We start from the raw sequence: 21,078 nt of genomic DNA, 5'->3' as shown, positions 1-21,078 counted from the left end.
GTACTCTGAGGTAAAAAAAAAAAAACAAAAAAACCCAGTAATTTACAAAACACGGAAACAAATGTTTATTAATAAAATACCCCTTGGGAAAACATTTTAAATTAATGATAAAAAGAACGAAAAATAATTTTTTCTTTGGCTAAATTTCCATTTAAAAAAACCCTGAAGGGTACAAATGGCTTCTTATGTCAAGAATGTGCTTATTATCAGTCAGATATACAAATGTTATTATAATTCATGTTAATTTAAAAATATATATTTTTAAACCTACCTTCCAACTTTAATCCAATCAGTTGGTATACAAGATACAGCAGAGTTCTTTATTTCAATCATAAACTAAAACAAACATAAATAAAAATTAGATATTTAAATGATTAAGCATATTTTAAACTTCCTCAAAATTATGCTAAATATTAATTATAAATAGTAAATACTATTCTCAACAATCAAAATAAATCCAGTATTGTTCTTGGGAGAGTTTATATATATCCATAGAATCAAATATTATTAATTAGGGTTCCAATACTTGAGATAAAGTACAATTTGTAATGAGCAGTAAGTTTGTAACAAAGGAGATAATTTGGCACTTTATAACACTGTTTTGTGCATACTATGAATGGTGATTTTTTTTCATTAATGACCTATATCATTTATTAGTACCCACTTATCTTAAGAATTCTATTACTCAGTAATAAGAATGAATTTCTAAGCACATAAAATTTTTAGGTGTTCAATTATTAGATGGTATACAAGTTTGCAATACGGCCCCTCCCCTATTCTGAACAGAAGAAGATTTATTATCAGATTTTATCTAAGGAACCTAAGTCCTCTAAAAGTATCTTCATGAAAAAAGCACTGACCACCCCAACTACTGAGGAGTACATTTCTTCCCATGAGCACGTTAAGTTTTCACTTACATGAACCATATCTTCATAGATCTAACTGTGCTCTCTACAAGACAGCTTTTCTGAAATCAGCCAGGAAGCCAATAAAATCAAGCTCTTTCACACCTCTCATTTTTAGCATTCGTTATATATCATCTTGTCTTCCTGATCATACTCCGATATTATTGCAATGAAATTCAATGTTTTATTCAAATAAATAAACTTATTTTGTACAGGATGGAACTCAGAAGCTCTGTGGGCACCACTGATTTTGAGATGGCCGTAGGAACTTTTTCACACCAATCAGTTGTGTAACGTTTCAAGTATTTACAGTATGCCCATTATTAGTAGTATTGGCCAGGCTCTTGAGTTTACTTTTCTTTCACCAGAAACACTGTAGCTTTTACAGTAATTATAATAAGAATGAATAGTTCATTTTAAGAATTTACATTCTTAGTAAAAATTTTGTTAAGTAATGGTGTCCTCTTGTATAGAAAGGAATTAACAATTTCAAATTTGCCACATCCAGTTAGTTAAGAGTCAAGAGTCCAAAAAAAAGTCCACTTTGGCTACAAAAAGTAAGGGTAAAAAACACAAAATAAACATCATGGATGGGAAAGATAAAAGCACTTTATGCTTAAAAAAAATTCTGCTTAGCCCTGGCTGGTGTGGCTCAGTGGACTGAGTGCAGACCTATGAACGAGAGGGTCACCAGTTCGATTCTCAGTCAAGGCATATGCCTTGGTTGCGGGCCAGGTCCCCCCGTAGTGAGTGCATGAGAGGCAACCACACATCGATGTTTCTCTCCCTCTTTCTCCTTCCTTTCCCCTTCTCTAAAAATAAATAAATAAAATATTTAAAAAAAAAACTCTGCTCAAATATTATTTTTAAATGTTCTGTGAGTATACATATTGGTCTTTTGATAAAATAATTCTGGGAAGAGCTATCTACACCAAAGCCAAACTGAAAAATTGGGAACAGACTGGATCACTGACATTTGGGAAAGACACATTAGATCAAAATTACTAACACAGAGCACTATCAGAGTGACTAAGGGATGGTGGACATTTTGAAAAGAAGCCCGAACTGCCTCAGTGAGGTCACTGGGCAGCCAGCTAGATTGGTTTGCTCAAGTAATTTGAAGTAATTTGCCAAATCTGTGTCTTATGTGCATTACAAACTGGCTTTTTATGTCAAGACTGTGGTTATTATCACAGCCCTTTGGAGCAGCTTATAAATAGTTTGGAGTAAAACTCTTCAGTCTGTAAGTATCAAGGGTTTATTTACCCTAAGGACCAGAGCCCCTCAAGAAAGCCACATGCAGAACCAACACAGATGGAAGACAGAGTGAGAGTCAGGAAAGCCCACAGGCCCTCCTGCTTGTTAAACTCCTGCGTCACTTCCTCAGGTAGGTGCTGGCCCTGTGTTCCCCCTTTTTTTCTTGCAGTCATCAGAGGTTCTCAGCCTGTGTTTCTCCTCAGAACTGTCATCAACTAGGAGTTTTTTTTTCCCCTCCTACACTGCTTATGGAAGAGGAAATTCTCTATTGCCTTTTACAGACATTCTAAGAATGAGCATAGAGGCCTTTTATTTAAAGGTTTTATTACTAAAGAAAAGAAAACCAACTAAAGTGGGAAATTAATATATATTTCAGAAATCTGAGAGTTCTCACAGCAACCCTCCCTGCTTTGCAGGTCCTGACTTTGCTTCTTAGGTGTTGGTGTGAGAAGTCTGCCTTGGTTTGTTCTAATGATCTTTCACATGTTTCTCCTGACCCAGTTCCGCCTTGGTTAAATGTCAGGTACTGTTACTCCAACTATGGCCTGTGGTATCACTGGGCTGGCATCGTTGCTAAGTTGGCTGAAATTCTTAACTCAGAAACTGCTTTCTGTCTTCCCCAACACCACACTTACTCCAATCCTCTCCCCTTTTTTCCTCACTCTCTCAAGTATTTTCAACTGGTTGGTTGTTTGTTTTTAATGTAGAAGATTTAACAGAGAATGCTTTCCACATCTTAAACACACTAAGCAAATATTTGGATATGCTGCATGCTTTGCATTAACACAATTTTTCTAAAGATTTTCTCCCAAATTTCTTTCCTTTTCCTGAAGAATAGTACTTATCAATACTGCCTCAAATCTAAATATCACCCCAATACCATTCCATATTTAATTCGAAGTTGAGAGAATTCTCTATATACATAAAATATGAGACTATCACAGAAGCAGTGAACTATGTAAAGCTATGTAAGTTTCTGCTTTCGCTGTTTCCTTATAAACAAATACTTTCAGAGTCAGTCAATAAGGCTTTGTATTCTAATGAGTGTATAAAAACCTCAAACAGCAGTGAAAAAAATGAATGTTCTCAAAAGTAATCCTGGCTTGACAGTCTGTCTACATGTCTATTTTAAGTGATAATAAGATCCATGTACCATGTGGGACTGCTATAAATAGGATTATAAAAATTATTACAAAAGTTATTGTATAGAAGTAAAACTTTAGACAGAAAAAAAGTATAAAATAGAAACACATGTATATAAAATAAGTGCTTTCCTCCCTTCCTCCTTCACTTCTCAGAGGTAAGTATATTTGATGAAGTTTGTTCTTAGTTCTTTAAGTATTTCAAAATAATCTGCTAATACCTTTAGTATAATTTTTTAACAGTATTTGATTATAACAATGCTGAATTTTTAGAATTCATTTGGTGCTCATTTAATGAACAGAATCATTAATTCTCAAAAATGTTGAAAATGTGATTCTACTTTAATTTGTACTATTAAAATTCTAAAGGTTTTAAAAAATCAATGCAACTCCATCCTACTGTTAATAACTAAGAAATTTCTTGATTCAAATTCATCACTTTAACCTAGTAAAGGTTAAGTAAAGTATAATCTACCTTGCTCCCTAATCATTTGTAACCCAATCACTTCATCTCCATGCTTTTTCTTAAGCTTCAATGCTACACTGATAAAGAACAACTAATACAGTATCCTTTATGAATTCCTGATCATTTTTACTTAAAAACTGCCTACTGAATCCAGGACTGTCTTCTCAAGATTTAAGCTTTATTTTAGTTTGAATAGTATGAGCTCTAGAATGTCTGGATTTTACCAAATAAAATCCATGACATTGATAATCCCTTGAGTTAGTATCTGTGAGTGGAGACAGATAATGACATGGTAGCAACACCAGAGTCAGGCAGAGCTGGGATGGAACTGGGCTTGACGAGGGTAATTTACCTACCTACTCCAGTTTTCTTCCCAGCAAAACTGGAGTAGCCCCTTCTTGCATTGTTACAACAATTAAATTATACAATATATGCAAAGCACTTAGAAACAGTTCTAGACTTTAATAAGCGGTTGATAAATGGTAACTATATGACTATTATTATTATTATATGAGTAACATTGTGTAGTGCTTTACAATTAGAAAGCACATCCCTGTATTTTTAACACAATTGGTCTTCACGTCTGTCTCACGACACAGGTGCCCTTCCATGGTCCCACAGCGTGCGAGCGCCAGAATTGGTGCTTAACCTCAGCTTTCCCCCCTGCAATAGCAGGTGACCACTATTCTACTACATATCTTTTATTAATGTTACTAAGCAGTTTTGATCATCTCATTTCAATAAACAGTGGCATTAAGATCACTTGTCACTTTGTAAGGTCGTGATTCTATGTTGCAACCAAGACATACAATTAAATATTTGGCATTTGCCTGTTCAGGGAAGAAAATGAAATATAAATACTGTCAAATAATTTTTCTGTTATATAGAGGTACGTGGAATGTACCGTAAAATGTCTGCCTCAGTATAACATCTTACTAATTTTAGTCCAGAAGGCAAGCTGGCTTAATCATAAGCCTATTAAATGGCATTGGATTAACAAACATTATAATTTACTACAGAGGTTCTTATTTCAAATAATCATATAACTCAACAGCCTTTTGGCTAAATATACAAAGCGATGTAAATATCTAATATTTGATTTGAAAGCTGTTCTCCCTTAGGAAAAAAAAAAAATCTACTTTTAAAATCCCAAATAAAATGTTCACTTTATAGAAGTTATTCACAAATATCTTAATTTGCTATTTTAACAGAGTAGAATTTCTCAAATTCCTCCATTAGAATCTTTATCTTTTATTAAACAAAGATCTAGAAGAGGCATGCATGCCTCAAGCCTCAGAACAGGACCAAAAGAAACAACCACACTTAGAAAGCATAGTTTTTAGTGGTTCTCATTCAGAATTAATATCAAACTTTAAACAGAGGTACACATAACAACAACATTCTAAACAGCACCATAATCCTATGGAAGGTTCACTAATGTAGGTATTCACCATAGTTTTGGTTTTTGTTTTTTGCTTTCTGTCCTTTAGCACCTCTACTCCTCACTTCGGAGGATGCCCTGCCATTTAACCACTGTGTGATGCAATCAATGCAGGTGGTTCACTTTGTATCACTTCATCATCTGCAAGCAAGGAACCAAAGACTAACTTCTTTCTCCTCGATTTAGGGTAAGTTAATTCTATAAGATACTATTTAGAATAATCAAGGTTTTCTATAATTTTTTTTAAATTGTTTTGATAGAGAGAGATAGGAAAGAAGAAAGAGAGACAGACATTGATTTCTTGTTCCACTTATTCATGCATTCATTGGCTGGTTCTTGTATCGGCCCTGACCGCAACTGAACCCACAACCTTGGTGCATTTGGATGATGCTCCAACCAACTCAGCTATCTCGCCAGGGGTCTATAGTGTAATTTCAACAGATAATATTAAAGTACATGTAACATTAAGGTGCATGATTTTACCAAGTTTATTACTATAGTAGATAACAAACAAAATATTTATTAAAATAATTCTTATCCAAACAAGGTATTACAACATATTTCTAAGGAATAAAACTGAAAATCTGAAAAAAATGTTTTCACCCTATCCTATTTTTATTTACAGTTTAAAACAGCTTTTTTACTGAGGAAATCTAATGCAAATAAAAATTTTAACATTACCTCCTGTCCTGATACTGTCACATATTGTGCAGAAGGATTTTTCAGTATTTTTCGTATTTCTTGCAGATGCATTTGGATCTTGTCAGTAACTCCTTGAATTTCATCCTTCCTCTTTTTTATTAAAGGGAAGTCAGACAGGTCTTTGAATAATTCAGTTTTATCCCCAATTCTAAAAAGTAAAAAAATACAAATATATATATTGAAGCATATGACTTGTACCAGTTATTTTTCACAGCATGATTAAAATGCAAAATGGAAAACTGCCACTAAATATTTATGGGTAAGTTTCTTAATTTCTTTGAAGACAGATAAAGTTACCCTAACATCATTTTTGTTTTGTAAGTTCATGATTCCAATGGTAAAACTAAAGGATTTAAATATTCGTTGTCTGCCTATTCAGAAAATAAACTCAAACATAAACACTGTCAAATCCTGTCTTTTATATAGAGTTCTCTGGGGGATGAGTTGTAAAATGACTATTTATTAAGGGATAACTTTGTTTTTGCACTTTCTAAATATAAGGCAAACCCTCCCTGGATGTGCTTGCTCTTTCCAAACTTTGTATTTTCATCATTTGATACCTGAGTAAGTACTACATCTGTCCTAGGTGATGAACTGCCTAAATTTTAGACAGCAAAGTGTTACTTCTAGTTATAATACATTTGGATCTTGTCAGTAACTCCTTGAATTTCATCCTTCCTCTTTTTTATTAAAGGGAAGTCAGAAAGGTCTTTGAATAATTCAGTTTTATCCCCAATTCTAAAAAGTAAAAAAATACAAATATATATATTGGATACCTTTAGTATCCAATCACAATTCTAATTTCACATGCTACTTCTTCCATGACTTTCAGTGAAGCTTAAGAATCCACACATCAAATGGCAAATGCATTAGGATGAGCAAATTAAAACTTCCACTGCTGGAAAGAACGAACTAAGAGCCTGCTACTTACTTGGCAGCTTGTTCATTAAGTATCTTTAAGTAATGCTCCACTGGACTGAGGAATTCGGGAATTTCTAAAAGAAATGTCTGGAGCAAGTCTGACTGTACATGGGAATTAACAGCGGGTATTAATGCTTGAAATTCTGACTTCAGGTGACACAGGGTTTTGACAATCAAGAAGAATTCTTTGGTGGAACACTGAAAGTAGAAATAAATTTTACCTAAATAGCGTATAATACATGAAAATAAAATTTAATTAGTGATCTATTTAAAGTTAGAATCAGAATAAAAGTTTTAATTTATTCTATTAACTAGTTAATTAAAATAAGTACTGTTTATGCCTTCTAAATGTTAAATCGATAGTTTAAACACTTTATAAAATAATATTCTAAAGCTATAAAGAAAATAATTTGAGATAGGGATAGCAAGGCCAATACTTGCTCAATATATTTTCATTTTCAAATACATTGACCACATAGCAAAACTAGAGTAAAACATCAAAAATATAAAGGATAATTCCGGGGAAATGGCTGTACAACATATGAGAGATAAAGGACACAATTCCCCCAAATATAATGAGCTCTTACAAATCTTACAGGGAGATGAATAATCCAAAAAATAACAGCTAACTGAACTGAATGTGCAGCTCATAAAAAAAGAATGTCCAATAAGCACATGATTAACCTCACATATAATTAGGACAAGCAAATTAAAAATACAGGATAGCATTTTTCATGTATCAAAATGCCAAAAATTTTAAAGCTTGATAATAACCATGTCACACAGAGTATTTTAAAAAAGACACTTTTATATACTATTCATAGAGAGATAACCTTTTTGAAAGACAGTTTGGCATATCATCATAATAAAAAAGTATAAATATCCTTTGACTAAGCAATTATACTTTTAAGAATTTAACTAAACATATACTATCATAAGTAATGAAAATATGTGTATCTGAATATTTATAGTAAATTGTAATATAGTAACTTTATAGTAATATAATAATATTAAAAAGATGACTAAGAAGCCAATATCCAGTATATGAGATTTTAGAAAAAAATACAGTGTATAAAACAGTTCTAAAAATTCAGGCATGTGTACATACTAATGTACAAATTGATATGAAATTTCATAATTGCAACATATATTAAATATACATAGTATATATATACTATGTATACTTACACAGTAAAATTTCATTTGTGATTCTTTACATTATATGCATTATTCTATAGAAATAAAAATATCAATAAAAACTCTCTGGAAAAGCATACATTTAATTTATTCTGGGTTGTGGGTACATGGGGATGGTACAGCAAGACTTTGCTCTGTTGATACCCATGTACATTGTTGCAATCTTTCACATGAGCATGAATACTTTTTACACTGGAGCTTCTGAAAAAGAGAACAGGCTACACATGTGCATCTAATTTCACTCTATTTTGAAACTACAGTCAAAGACTATTTAAAAAGGCATAACAACACAAGAATAACTAGGAGAAAAGACAATAGCAGCATCATCTGAGAAGTTCTAAAGTAAAGAGATAAGTGGTAATTGACTCAGAAGACTCAAAATATTTTAATCATAAACTGGCCCTAAGGAAAACTAGGACCCAACTTCAGTTACACCAAGAATCCTAAAACATTCGGTAACTGGTGGCACAAATTACCTTTGGAAGTGAAACCTGGGGGGAGGCAGGTGGAAAAGAATTGGTTAAAAATGATTTAAAAAGCAATTAAATCCCTCCGTCTCCTATTTCCCGCCATGCCACTGAGCAAGCACAACTCTCCCATCCTACAGAAGACTAGTTTTAGGCTCCCTGAATCAGCTCCAGGCATCATGAAGGATGAGGGTACAACCAATAGCAGGGGATGAAAAGAACAGTTCCGACTGGAACACCGAGATTCCTGCTTGTCCCCATCCAGCTCCCAGAATATTGTTAGCTAGTCAGGAGGCTGGAAGAGTCTTTGGGGAATGTCACAAGCCCAAGACGAAAATTCTACAGATACCATAGCAGTTCTCCAAATAAATGAGCCAGCTAGTTCACTCCATAGTTCACCTAATATTTTGCAAGTAACATTAAACTACAAAGGCCTTCCTAGAGGCGTTTTCCCCTTCAACTCTTAAAAAATGATCAGATATCAGATAAAAAATCCTAATATGAAATGCAAAGACCAAAACAATCAATCAATAAAACCTGATGGGAATAGAGCCTATGCAGATAAAAGAAAGATTCTAAGTAGTAATAATAAAAATAATAATATTCCCAGTTAAACAGTATTTCCAGCACGAAACAAAAATGGGATACTGTGGGAAATAAAAACATTAACAGAACAATAAGCAAAGGTTCTTATAAACTAAACTACGATAGTAGAAATGAAAAATTCAATGGAAGAGATAGAAGATAAAGGTGACAAAATCCCCAAGAAGGTTAAGCAAAAGTATAAAGAGATGGAAAATACAGAAGAAAGTTAGATATTCAGTTCAGGAAGTTTAATTATTTCAAATAATAGAACCCAGAAAGAAAGAAATAATCATTAAAACAATTCAGGAAAATTTCCCTGAACATCAGGATTTAAGTTGGCATATTGAAATGGCCCAATGCAATGAATGAAAATAGTGCATCAAGACAAATCATCATGAACTTTTAGAACACTGGGAACAATGGGAAAATCGTCTACTTTCCAGAGGGGTGGAAAAAAGTAAGAAGAGAAAGAATCACACAAAGAATCAAGAATCAGAATGACTTTATACTATGCAACAATAGTAGAAACTAGAAGACAATGGAATAAGAAAATTCTAAAGAAAATATTTATTTATTTAATTTTTATTGAATTTATTCAGGTGACATTGGTTAATACAATTATATAGGTTCAGGTATACAATTCTGTAATACATCATCTGTATATTGTATTGTGTGTTCACGCCCCAAGTCAAGTCTCCTTCCATCAGCCTTTATTCCCACTGTGCCCTCTTCTAGCTCCCTCACCCCCCTTTCCCTCAGGTAATCAGCATACTGTTGGCTGTGTCTATGAGGGCTTTTTGTGGGTTGTTTTTTTTTGCTTAATCCCTTCGTCTTTTTCACCAAGCCCCACAACCCCTCTCCCCTCTGAAAACTAGCTGTCAGTCTCTTCTCTATGAGTCTGTTTCTATTTTGTGTGTTAGTTTATTTTGTTTATAGATTCCACATATGAGTGAAAACATATGATATTTGTCTTTCTGTGACTGGCTTATTTCACTTAGCATAATGTTCTCCAGGTCCATCATGCTGTCACAAAGAATAACATTTTCTTCTTTTTTACACCCAAGTAGTATTTCATTGTATAAATATACCACAGCTTCAAAAAAAAATAATTTGTTGTTCCACTTTATTTGTGCATTCATTGAATGATTCTTGTGTGTGCCCTGACCAGGGAATCAAACCCACAACCTTGGTGTATTGGGACGATGCTCTGACCAAATGAGGCACCCAGCCAGGGCATAGTACAAATTTTTTATCCATTTATCCACTGATGGGCAGGTATTTGTGCTGCTTCCAAGTCTTGGCTACTGTAAATAACACTGCAATAAACATAGGGGTGCATATATTCTTTCAATAGTGTTTAGGATTTCTTCAGATATATTCCCAGAAGTAGAATCACTGGGTCATAAGGCAGTTCCATTTTTAATTTTTTCAGTTAACTCCATATCACTTTCCACAGTGGCTGCACCAGTCTGCATTCCCACCAACAGGGCACAAGGCTTCCCTTCCTCCACATCCTCTCCAACACTTGTTTGTTGATTTACTGATGATAGCCATTCTGATAGATATGAGGTGATATCTCATTGTGGTTTTAATTTGCATTCTCTGATGATTAATGACATTGGGCATCTTTTCGTATTTCTATTGACCATCTGTAAGTCCTCCTTGGGGTGGTGTCTATTCAGATCCTTTGCCTGTTTTTTATTTGGATTGTTTTTTTTTGGTGGGTGTTGAGTTTTACAAGTTCTTTATAAATTTTGGATATCAACCTTTTATCAGATGTCTCATTAGCTGTTCTCCCATTCAGTGGATTGTCTGTTCATTTTGTTGATGGTTTCCTTTGCTGTGCAAAACCTTTTTATTTTGATGTAGTCCCATTTATTTTGTTGTTGTTTCCCTTGCCAGAGGAGATATATCAGAAAAAATACTCCTACAAGAAGTGTCTGAGATTTCACTGCCTATGTTTTCTTCTAGGATTTTCATGGTTTTTGAGTCTAACATTTAAGTCTTTAATCCATTTTGAGTTTATTCTTGTGTATGGTGTAAGAAGATAGTCTAGTTTCATTTTTTTGCACATATCTGTCCAATTTACTCAACACCACTTATTGAATAGACTGGCTTTACCCCACTGCATGCTTTTTCCTAAGGAAAATAAATTGTAGCTTAGAATACTATACCCAATCAAACTACCAAAAAATGTGAAAGTAGAAAATAAAAGACATTTCCAGACATCAATGTTTCAAAATATTTACTTTCAATACCCTTTCTCAAAATGCTACCAGAGAATTTATCCCACCAAAAAGAAGGAAGAAACCAAGAAGACATGAAATACACAAAACAGAAGAGTCAATTCAAGGGAAGTAAAGGGAATCTAAGAAGGTAGTTGTAAAACAGATATAAAGGGCCATTGGTCCAGGCTGGATCAGGTTAAAAGGCTCGAGAAAGTAAAATGAATAAAATATTTCATGACAATAAATATCTTGAGGTAAAAAAGATTTAGGGTTGAGTTAATGGTAAGTATACATAAATAGTACATATATAATGCACTAATGCTAAGAACATATTTAAAAAGACAATTATTAACTACAGGGAATGAAGTAAATTATGCAGAAAAATAAAGTAAGGACCAACTGAACAAAAGTTTAGTTAAAAGTGTATCATAAAGCACCTCTTCACCAGGAAGGCCACCGTATGCTGGGGAAGATCCATATACAAAGCTGGACTGTTTTCATTACTGTGGAACCTAGAAGCTTTCTGGTCAAGAGTCACTTAATGATACATTCTAACAAAATAAAAGAACTAAAAATAATTATTTTTGAATAATAATCTACATGAGATGATTGCAATTTGAGAAGCAAGAAAGGGGTGATTTTTCATGCTCAGGTATGATGTAAAGTTTAAGTGAGCAACAGAAGCAGACCAAAAGCAAGAAGTGCTTTCCCATCAAGTCCTAAGTGCCCACAGAAGGTTGTGTTCAAATTTCTTTCAATGGACCTGCAAGAAGGGTGAGCATGAGGGTAAAGCAGCAGCTCCTGGAGTCTCCTGTTCAGCCCCATTTCAGGCAGCCAACCTCCCCGTGGAAGAGCCTTAGAGGAGACCCGCAAATGCACAAGCAGAGCACTGCAGAGCCCAAGCTCCACACTGAAGATCTCACTTCAGGCCTACACCAGTCTCACTAAGAAACTATTCTCCCCTACAAAAAAATCTGGAATCACTGTCCTTTCAACATTTACTAAGTGCTATGATCCTTTCAGTGTATTTGCCAACCGGAGCAGTTGTGTGTCACTTTCTTACAAAAAAGTTTTTGAGTAAAGTTAATTGGCTCTTGCAACTAATGCTATTTTCTAAGATTTGAATCTTAAGTTCTAGTAAAATAAATGTTTATTTTATTTCAGGGTTAGCCTACTTGGGATCCTCTATTATTAACATCATAAAAATACCTGTTTGTGCCTATTCCAAGGCACTTTCCACACAACCAGATGGCCCATGCTTACCACTTCCACAACATCCAAGCCATGTTCTTTACCACTTTATGAATTTCACATAATTGGCACAGTCTGTACCCAGGATACCACTCACCATGTGGTGCATACAGCAGAAGATTATTTAGAGTAATCTAATGATAAAGAACAGACATGTGTCTGATGTTGAGTTCCAAGAACCAGTTAACTATCTAAAAAATTTGGCTGAAAGCTTTCAGACTTCCCAATGATTTGGTCTGTTGCCATACCATTTCTAATCTTCATCTTTCAAACCAATCTTTAGGCACATTAAACATTAAAACTGTAAACATTAAAACGGCAACAAGGAACAGCTTCTGAATGAGTCTTAAGTTCCTTTAGTAAAGTGTACTTTGAAACTCTAAGCGTCATTCTTTCTCAATATATTGGATACTTTTAAAATGAATTAGATTCAATACCATATGAGCTCACTTATATTTGAAATCTGAAAACAACAACAACAAAACTAAACTCAGATACAGAGAACAGTCCGGTGGTTGTCAGTGGCGGGAGTGGGTGAAATGGGCGAAGGTGTTCCAAGGTAAACTTCCATTTATAAAATAAATAAGTCATGGGGATGTGATGCACAGCATGGTAACAATAGTTAATAACACTGTACTGTATATTCAAAAGTTGCTGAGAGTAGATCTTAAAAGCTACCATCATAAAAGGGAACCTTCATGTACTGTTGCAGGACTGTAAATTGGTAAGGCACTATGGAAAAGAGTACAAAGACTCCTCAAAAAATTAAATACAGCTATCATATGACCCTGCAATTCTACTTCTGGGTCTTTATCTTTAGAAAATGAAAATACTAATTCAAAAAGATACACGCATCCTTATGTTCATTGCAAAATTATTTATAATAGCCAAGATATAGAAGCAACCTAGGTGTCCATTTGATACATGAATGAATAAAATAGATGTGATAAAATAGATATCTATAGATACACAATAGAATATTATTCAACAATAAAAAAATGAAATCTTGCCATTTACAACAATATGGATAAATCTACAGGGTGTTAGGCTAAATGAAATAAGTCAGAGAAAAACAAATACTATATGATTTCACTTATATGTGGAACCAAAAAAAACAAGTAAACAAAACAAAATAAAAACAGACTCAGAAAAACAGAGCAAAATAATAGCTGCTAGAGGAGAGGGATGTAGGAAAATGGTAAAAAAGGTGAAGGGGAATAAAAGGTACAAACTTCCAGTTTTAAATAAATAAGCCATGGAGATGTACAGCAGACGGAATACAGTCAGTAACACTCCAGTAACTATACATGGTGACAGATGACTACTAGACTTAGTGTGCTGATCACATTGTAGGTATATAAATATCCAATCATCCTGTTGCACACCTGACACTAATATACTATTGCATGCCAACCAAACAATGAAAAGTTCTCACATAAGGGAAGTAACTTAGTAACTGTGTGGTGATGGATGTTAACTAGACATACATGGTAATCATTTTACAATATATACTTATCAAATTATTATGTTGTATACCTGAAACTATTAATAATAAAATGTTATATGTAAATTATATGTCAATAAAAATTACATTATGATCTTTAACCAGAGTTTTTAAACTTTATAAATACACAAACCTTATGAAATACAAACACCAATGTCAAGTTTGAAGAGAGGCAACACTTCTGATCAAGATGGCGCCATAGGTAAACATGGCTCATCTCCTCGCACAATCACATCAAAATTACAACTAAACTACAGAACAACCATCATTCAGAACTGTCAGAAATCAAGCAGAATGGAAGTTCTGCAACTATGGAATTAAAGAAGAAACCACATAGAGACTGGTATGAGGGGTGGAGATACAGGACAGACTGGTTTCATACCCATGGCAGAAAAAATCAGTAGGGATATCTCAGGAGCAAGGAAAGGGTCCCAGCCCCACACCAGGTCCCCCAGCCCAGGTTTAAAATGCCAGGAAGATAAATCTCCAAAACTTCTGCGGTAAAAATCAATGGGGATTGAGTTTGTGGAAGACAGAAATTTCTGGAGTCCCAGGCAGTTCCTCTTAAAAAGCCCACACACAGACTTACTAGGATTCACTCCCTCTGAGCTCTAGTGCAGGGGCAGCAGATGGAAAGGCATCAGAGACATGCAGGGAAAAACTGAATTGTTTAGCATCAGGGCGAGAGCTGGGGGCTAGTTTTCTCCCAGAGAGAAGTGCTGAAGAGGCCATTTTCCTTTTCTGAGCCCCCTGTTTGCCTCACCTTGGTGATTCCCCAAGGCCTAGCCCCTTCCAATGTTCAGGCCCACCCAAGCTCTTTCCAGTGGCTTTTCCATATCAATGGCTTGTCTTGGCCCATGCTTCAAATTTTCCTAAATTTTCTCAAACAAGCAGCATCTTTAAGTTGTCCCAGGCCTGGCACTAGCAGCAGTTTGGCCTCACCTGGACACCTCTAAGCACAGAACAAGTAGCAGTTATCTGCAGATCGCTCTGTAGCTTATGCTGTATGACTCTGGACCAAACACAGGGGGTACCTAACCTTGGACATGCCAACAGCAATCAAGGCTCAACTACAACAGGAAGGTGTATATGGCCCATAAGGTGGGTGCACCTTGAATAACCAGCTTGAGTGATAAGAGGAAGCTGTGCCACTGGACCCTACAGGATACCTACTACATTTGGCCACTCTATCAAGCCTGGGGCACATAGCCACTCTACCGAATACACAGAAATAAACAGAGGGAGGCTGCCAAAATGACGAGACAAAGAAACATAATCCAAATGAAAGAACAGGACAAAACTTCAGAAAAAGAACTAAAAAAAATGGAGATAAGCAATCTATCAGATGCAGAGTTCAAAACACTGGTTATAAGGATGCTCAAGGAACTTAGTAAGGACCTCAACAACATAAAAAAGATCCAGTCACAAATGACAGATACACTGATTGAAATAAAGAACAATTTACAGGGAGTCAATAGTAGAGTGGATGAAGCCAAGAATCAAATCAGCAATTTGGAATATAAGGAAGCAAAAAACAGCCAATCAGAACATCAAGAAGAAAAAAAAAAATCCAAGAAAGTGAGGATGGCGTGAGAAGTTGAACAAGTTCAAGAGGGCCAACATTTACATAATGGGGATGCTGGAAGGAGAAGAGAGAGCAGGAAATTAAACACCTATTTGAAAAAATATTGACAGAAAACATCCCTAACTTGGTGAAGGAAATGGACATACAAGTCCAGGAAGGGCAGAGAGTCCCAAACAACATGGACCCAAAGAGGCCCACATCAAAACATATCATAATTAAAATGTCAGAGGTTAAAGGAAAAGAGGAAATCTTAAAAGTATTTAGTGACTTTTAGACTCCCTCTAAGGGAGCTCCCATAAGACTGTCAGCTGGTTTCTCAAAAAAAACTTTGCAGGCTAGAAGGGATTGGCAAGAAATATTCAAAGTGATGAAGAGGACCTACAACTAAGGCAACTTTACCCAGCAAAGCTATTATTTAGAATTGAAGGACAGATTAAGAGCTTCCCAGACCAGAAAAAGCTAAAGGAGCTCTTCAATACTGAGACCAGTATTATATGAAATGTTAAAGGGTCATCTTTAAGAAGAAGATTAAAAATATGAACAATGAAATGGCAATAAATACGTATCTATCAACAATGGAATCTAAAAAACAAAATAAGTAAAAAAGAACAGAAACAGAGTCATAGATACAGAAAATATTTTGATGGTTGTCAGATGGGAGGGGTGTTAGGGGAATGGGGAATAAGGATTAAGAAGTATAATTTGATAGTTACAAAATAGTCATGGGGATGGAAACTACAGTATAGGAAATGGAATAGCCAAAGAACACATACGCATGACCCATGGGCATGGACAACGATGTCCTAAAGGAGTGGGGCAGAGGCTGGCAGGGGACAAAGGAGGAAAAATCTGGGCAAGTGTAATAGTATAAACAATAAAATATATTTTTTTTAAAAAGAGAGTCAACAAAGCATAATAAAAATCATAGTAGCATGGAATGATGCTATTATCTTGAGGCCATGGATACTATGACTAGCTCTTTTGATTCACCACTGATCATTTTTCCAACTTTGCTCCTATTTTCCCATGAGAAAAACAAACATCTCTGACATCAAGCAGTAAAGACAAGGTGTTTGGAGATCTGTGGCTTGATGAAGGGTAATATAATATGCACTGACTGTCAGGCACTGGACAGAAGGTACAAATAACAAATGGTTTGACATCGTCTCTATAACCCCCAAAAAGTCAATCACAAAACTTTTAACTATCAGCAGAACAACAACGTAGTCCTCCAAGTAATGGTACAAGAGACTCGACTGATTACACAACCAACTCAGGCATTTTTTTCCCCTAGAGATTAGTATTCCCAATTCTGTCTTGTTCTTTGTTTTCAAATTTAGCTGGAACATATGAAACAGTTACATAAGACCTCTTGGGCATTCAAGTATCCTCAGAAGCATTACTTATGGTTCCAGTAAAACTTTGCAGAGAAAAAGGCCTTTGAAGAGTAAAGACGAATGAGAAATTGGTCGCAATTAAAATTTGGACATGTAAAAACTGTTCTACAATGGCACTATTAAATTGGCAAGGATTTACATTGGGGCAAAAAATATAATTTGCTGATGTAGGGACAACCAGGAAAAAAATGCAAAGGCAATCAAACTAGTACATCAAAAATGATAGTGTCCACAAGTGCAGCCACCAAAAACCCAAAGACCCTGGGTTAAACACTAATTCTCTTATTTACTAGCAAGTTATTAACCCTCTTTCAGCAGCGTCATTTTAACCAAAGGAATGCAAGCCATTACAGCATTATATACAGACAGCAATATACATAGTTTCCCATCAGTAAGAAGGTGATAAACACGGTATCTTCTCAATCTCTTCAAGTTTTTATAAGGAACAGGGGGTCTAATGTAGGTGAATGATAGGTATAACAAAAGTTTATCAACAAATATGATGTAAATATAACTAATTAATAATTCTTTTAAACTTGGGCATATTTGGAAATAAAGTAAATTACCTTCCTAAGTGTGAAAAACCTGCCCTGCCATTTTTATGACTTAAAACGGTTAAGCTTAAATGATGAAAATCAAAATGACTCTTTTAACTTACCTTCACTATCTAAATATGCCTTCACTTGTTGGCATTTTAAAACCACCAGAAATATTATACAAGCATATTTTACTTCTAAGTCAAATAAGAGGCCATTCTGAGGTTAAAATAATCAGTCATCTCTTTTTAAAAGTAAACTCCCTCTTTGGTTGATGGTCCACACTTTAAGGCTGAAATATGAGAATATTCTGTACTATAACAGAAGGGCCTGTATGTGTTGCTGCAGTTAACAGAAGTGGGCAAACTTTACTTTTTACAATGCAAAAATTGTAGTAACCTTAATTTGTGCAATTAAAATTTTTGAGGATTATCTCATGCTATCTGCAACATTTTATAAAATACAATAACAATAAAGCTCTGAGATGTTTTCCTTTAATATGTGATGCCTTCATGCTGAGGGACATTATCAGTTTTAATAAATTTGATTTTTATCACACTTACCTTTTTGTGATAAATGCTACAGAGTCCTCTCTCTATATCAGGCAATTTACGCAGATGATTTTCTATCTGACCAAACACACTGGATTCTGAATGGAGAACTTCAGATACCGCATCCAACCGAGCATTTATTTCCCTATGAGAACAGATTAACAGCAATTACGACATATGTTAGCAATTCAGAATGTAGACATCTCCCACTCTAAAGCTCAGCATTGTGACGAACCACTTAGAAAAGCACAAAGAAAACTTCTCCACATCTCTGGTCCTTTCTTGACCCTTATCCTTTGAATCAAAAAGCAGATACCACACAAGGAGAGTCACTGGGGAGAGCAGAGACTGGCTCATCGGGGTTTCCTCTTCTCCCAGGCAGACACAGAGACTATATTTCTCAGTCTCCCCTGAAGATAGGTATGGCCACATATCCAAGATCTAGCCAATGAAATGTGGGTAGGAATGATTAAGCCACTCCTAGTCCTGGCCCATGATAACCTCCTGTGTGTTCGTGCTCTCTCCCTGTGCCGGCTGGAGGTTGAGCCCAGGGCAGTCTTGTTGACTCCATCAGCCTGGGCCCATGAATGGGACAAAAACCCCTGCAATCCCATATCTACTACCCACTGGACTATATTAGAAACAAATAAATGTTTACTGTATTTCAACCAGATTGAGGATTTATGTACTAAAACTGCTTGCATCACCTTAGCTACTATAATAGGTCTACGATGGCAACTAGATTTTCTTCTCTGACTGAAATGACTGAACAATCTCAGTAAAAAAACAATTTGTTCAGTTAACCGATTGCTTCGATAGAAGACTTGGTGGTGGTAGTTGAAATGATCAACTATTTGAGTGAAATGAAATGCAGATCCTGAGCAAAGAAGGGAGCAAAACCAGCAAGTGCAGAGGACAGGACATCAGGAGACACAGGAGACCAGGGATGCAGAATTTTACCAATGCCTACACCCAAAGTGTTGAGTCACCTGGGCAGAAATGGTGAGGCTCTGTCAACTTAAAATGGAAACCTGATTGATTAAATGTGTTCTGTATGCAATATGGCCCATCTAGTTCCTATAAACACCAAAGGCCTACTCTAGGTATGGTGGCCACATGTGGTCTTAAAGACTAGGACGAGTAAACCAGTGGAGAGCAGGCCCTCAGTAAATGTTTTGAATGAGTGAAGGAAGGAACAAGCAAGCAAATAAAAGAACAAACTGACATTTAGGGGGGAAAAGGAGACATCCACTCCTAAAAACACATTTGTTTTTCAAAGTTCTATTGGTATCACACACATTCATGTGAAAGTGCAAAACTTACATCAGAATCATACCTGGATAACTGTGAAATTGAGTACTTTGCAATAATTGAGTGCTTTTATCTTTATTATCTTTATTACTATCCTGTGAGGCCATGCCTGTTCATGATACAGAATCTAATTTCAGGTCTCATTTATGTTCCACCTTTCTCTGGCTGGAAAACAGGCATTCGGTGAGCATGACTCAGCAGAACAAGCCAGAGCTTGGTGGACACACATACTGGCTCTTCCATTCTCACTGGGGTGATCACTTAAAGCCATCCATTTCTCTCCATCTCTACTGCCATCACACTAGTCTAAGTAAAAGATTACTTCTCAGGAAGACTAAAGCAGCCTCCTAACCTCCCTCCCCACATCCACTTCTGTCCCTTTTTCCAATCCCTTCTCCACACTGTATCCTGAGAGGCCTTCCTAGAACCCAAACCTGTTCATGTCATATCTCTGCTTGAAGCTCATCAATGACTTGCCATTAATCTGAAGTTCAAATCGAGAATCCTTCACTGACCTACAAGACAACCGATGCCTGCTTACCTCGCACGTCTCACTTCAGAGCACCCACCACTCTCTTCCTCTCACTCCAAGCTTCACTCCAAAACAGACTGAACTTCTTCCACTATTTCAGTCAATCCAAATTCTCTAACATCATAGCGTTCAAGTTTACTACTCACTTAACCTTGAAGATTCTTTTCCTCTTTCCTACAACTACAAGCTCCACTTTGTTCAGCTAATCGCCCTTTCTCTGAAAGGTATTAGGCCAAATTTAACCCTTTGCCATCCTTTTCCATACCACCCTCTATTTTCTTTCTGCAGTGAAAATCATAATTGTATTTATTTCCTCACTCTCTTTTATACTAGACTGGAAGCTCAGTGATCAGGGATCATATTTTCACCCCCACAGTTCTGGAATCACAATATGTGCCCAATAAAAAGTTGTCAAATTTAATTCAATTCAATTCTAAAGACTATATATAAAGTAAAGCAAGATGAAGTAAAAAAAATAAAAAATTAAATTTTCTTTCATAGGATTGTTGTGATAAAATAAATCAATGTTTTACCCTAACTTTTAAGCAAAATGCTATACAAATATAAAGTTTTATTTTAATAACTCACTCATGAATAAATGAAAGATGACACCAAATGGAAGAGACTAAGATGATGCTACAGATGGTATAAGGACAGATAAAATAATGCCATCTGTGAACGTATAAGACAGCCTACAAAGATAGCTACTCTCTCAAAAATTATAAAGGTTGTCTGAGATATGAAAAGATAAAAGCAAAAGAGGTTAATACAAACCTAAATTATATTTATGAAGTCCACCAGCACATTTTTTTAAATAGACACAAAACTATAAATTTCTAGAAAGAGACTGAAAAGGTTGCATTGTGCTAAATTGGTTTGCAATCTGGAAAAATCCAAAGGTAGTGGCTTTTATTTTAGCCTAGTGACACCACAGGCAAAAGCATGTTCACTCTGAATTATTTTGGACTTAACCCAGCCTTCATTTGTTACAGGAAGGTAACAGCTCAGAGGTTAATAATTAGGGCTGAGAAAGCAGATGACATCGGTTCAAATCCCAGCTCTACACTTACCAGTTATTTAGCCTTGCTCTAGTTTCTCCA

At 35.5% G+C, this 21,078-nt stretch overlaps 1 protein-coding gene across 1 annotated transcript in view; it reads right to left on the bottom strand.

The window, feature by feature from the left end:
• Nucleotides 1-21,078, bottom strand: part of MSH3 (mutS homolog 3) — a 132,534-nt gene that overhangs the window by 50,879 nt on the left and 60,577 nt on the right. The window contains exons 13-16 of the mRNA XM_054578546.1: nucleotides 18,148-18,280; nucleotides 6,845-7,032; nucleotides 5,893-6,061; nucleotides 272-336 (exon numbers count right to left, since the gene is read on the bottom strand). Of these exons, the coding sequence (XP_054434521.1) occupies nucleotides 272-336; nucleotides 5,893-6,061; nucleotides 6,845-7,032; nucleotides 18,148-18,280 (555 nt within the window). The remainder of the gene's footprint in view (nucleotides 1-271; nucleotides 337-5,892; nucleotides 6,062-6,844; nucleotides 7,033-18,147; nucleotides 18,281-21,078) is intronic.

This window comes from Pteronotus mesoamericanus, unplaced genomic scaffold, assembly GCF_021234165.1.
Source record: "Pteronotus mesoamericanus isolate MK-2021 breed Mesoamerican mustached bat unplaced genomic scaffold, CSHL_Meso_final contig_50, whole genome shotgun sequence".
NCBI lineage: Eukaryota > Metazoa > Chordata > Mammalia > Chiroptera > Mormoopidae > Pteronotus > Pteronotus mesoamericanus.
The sequence above is the reverse complement of the archived record's forward strand: the minus strand, read 5'-3'. Positions and strand labels throughout refer to the sequence as shown.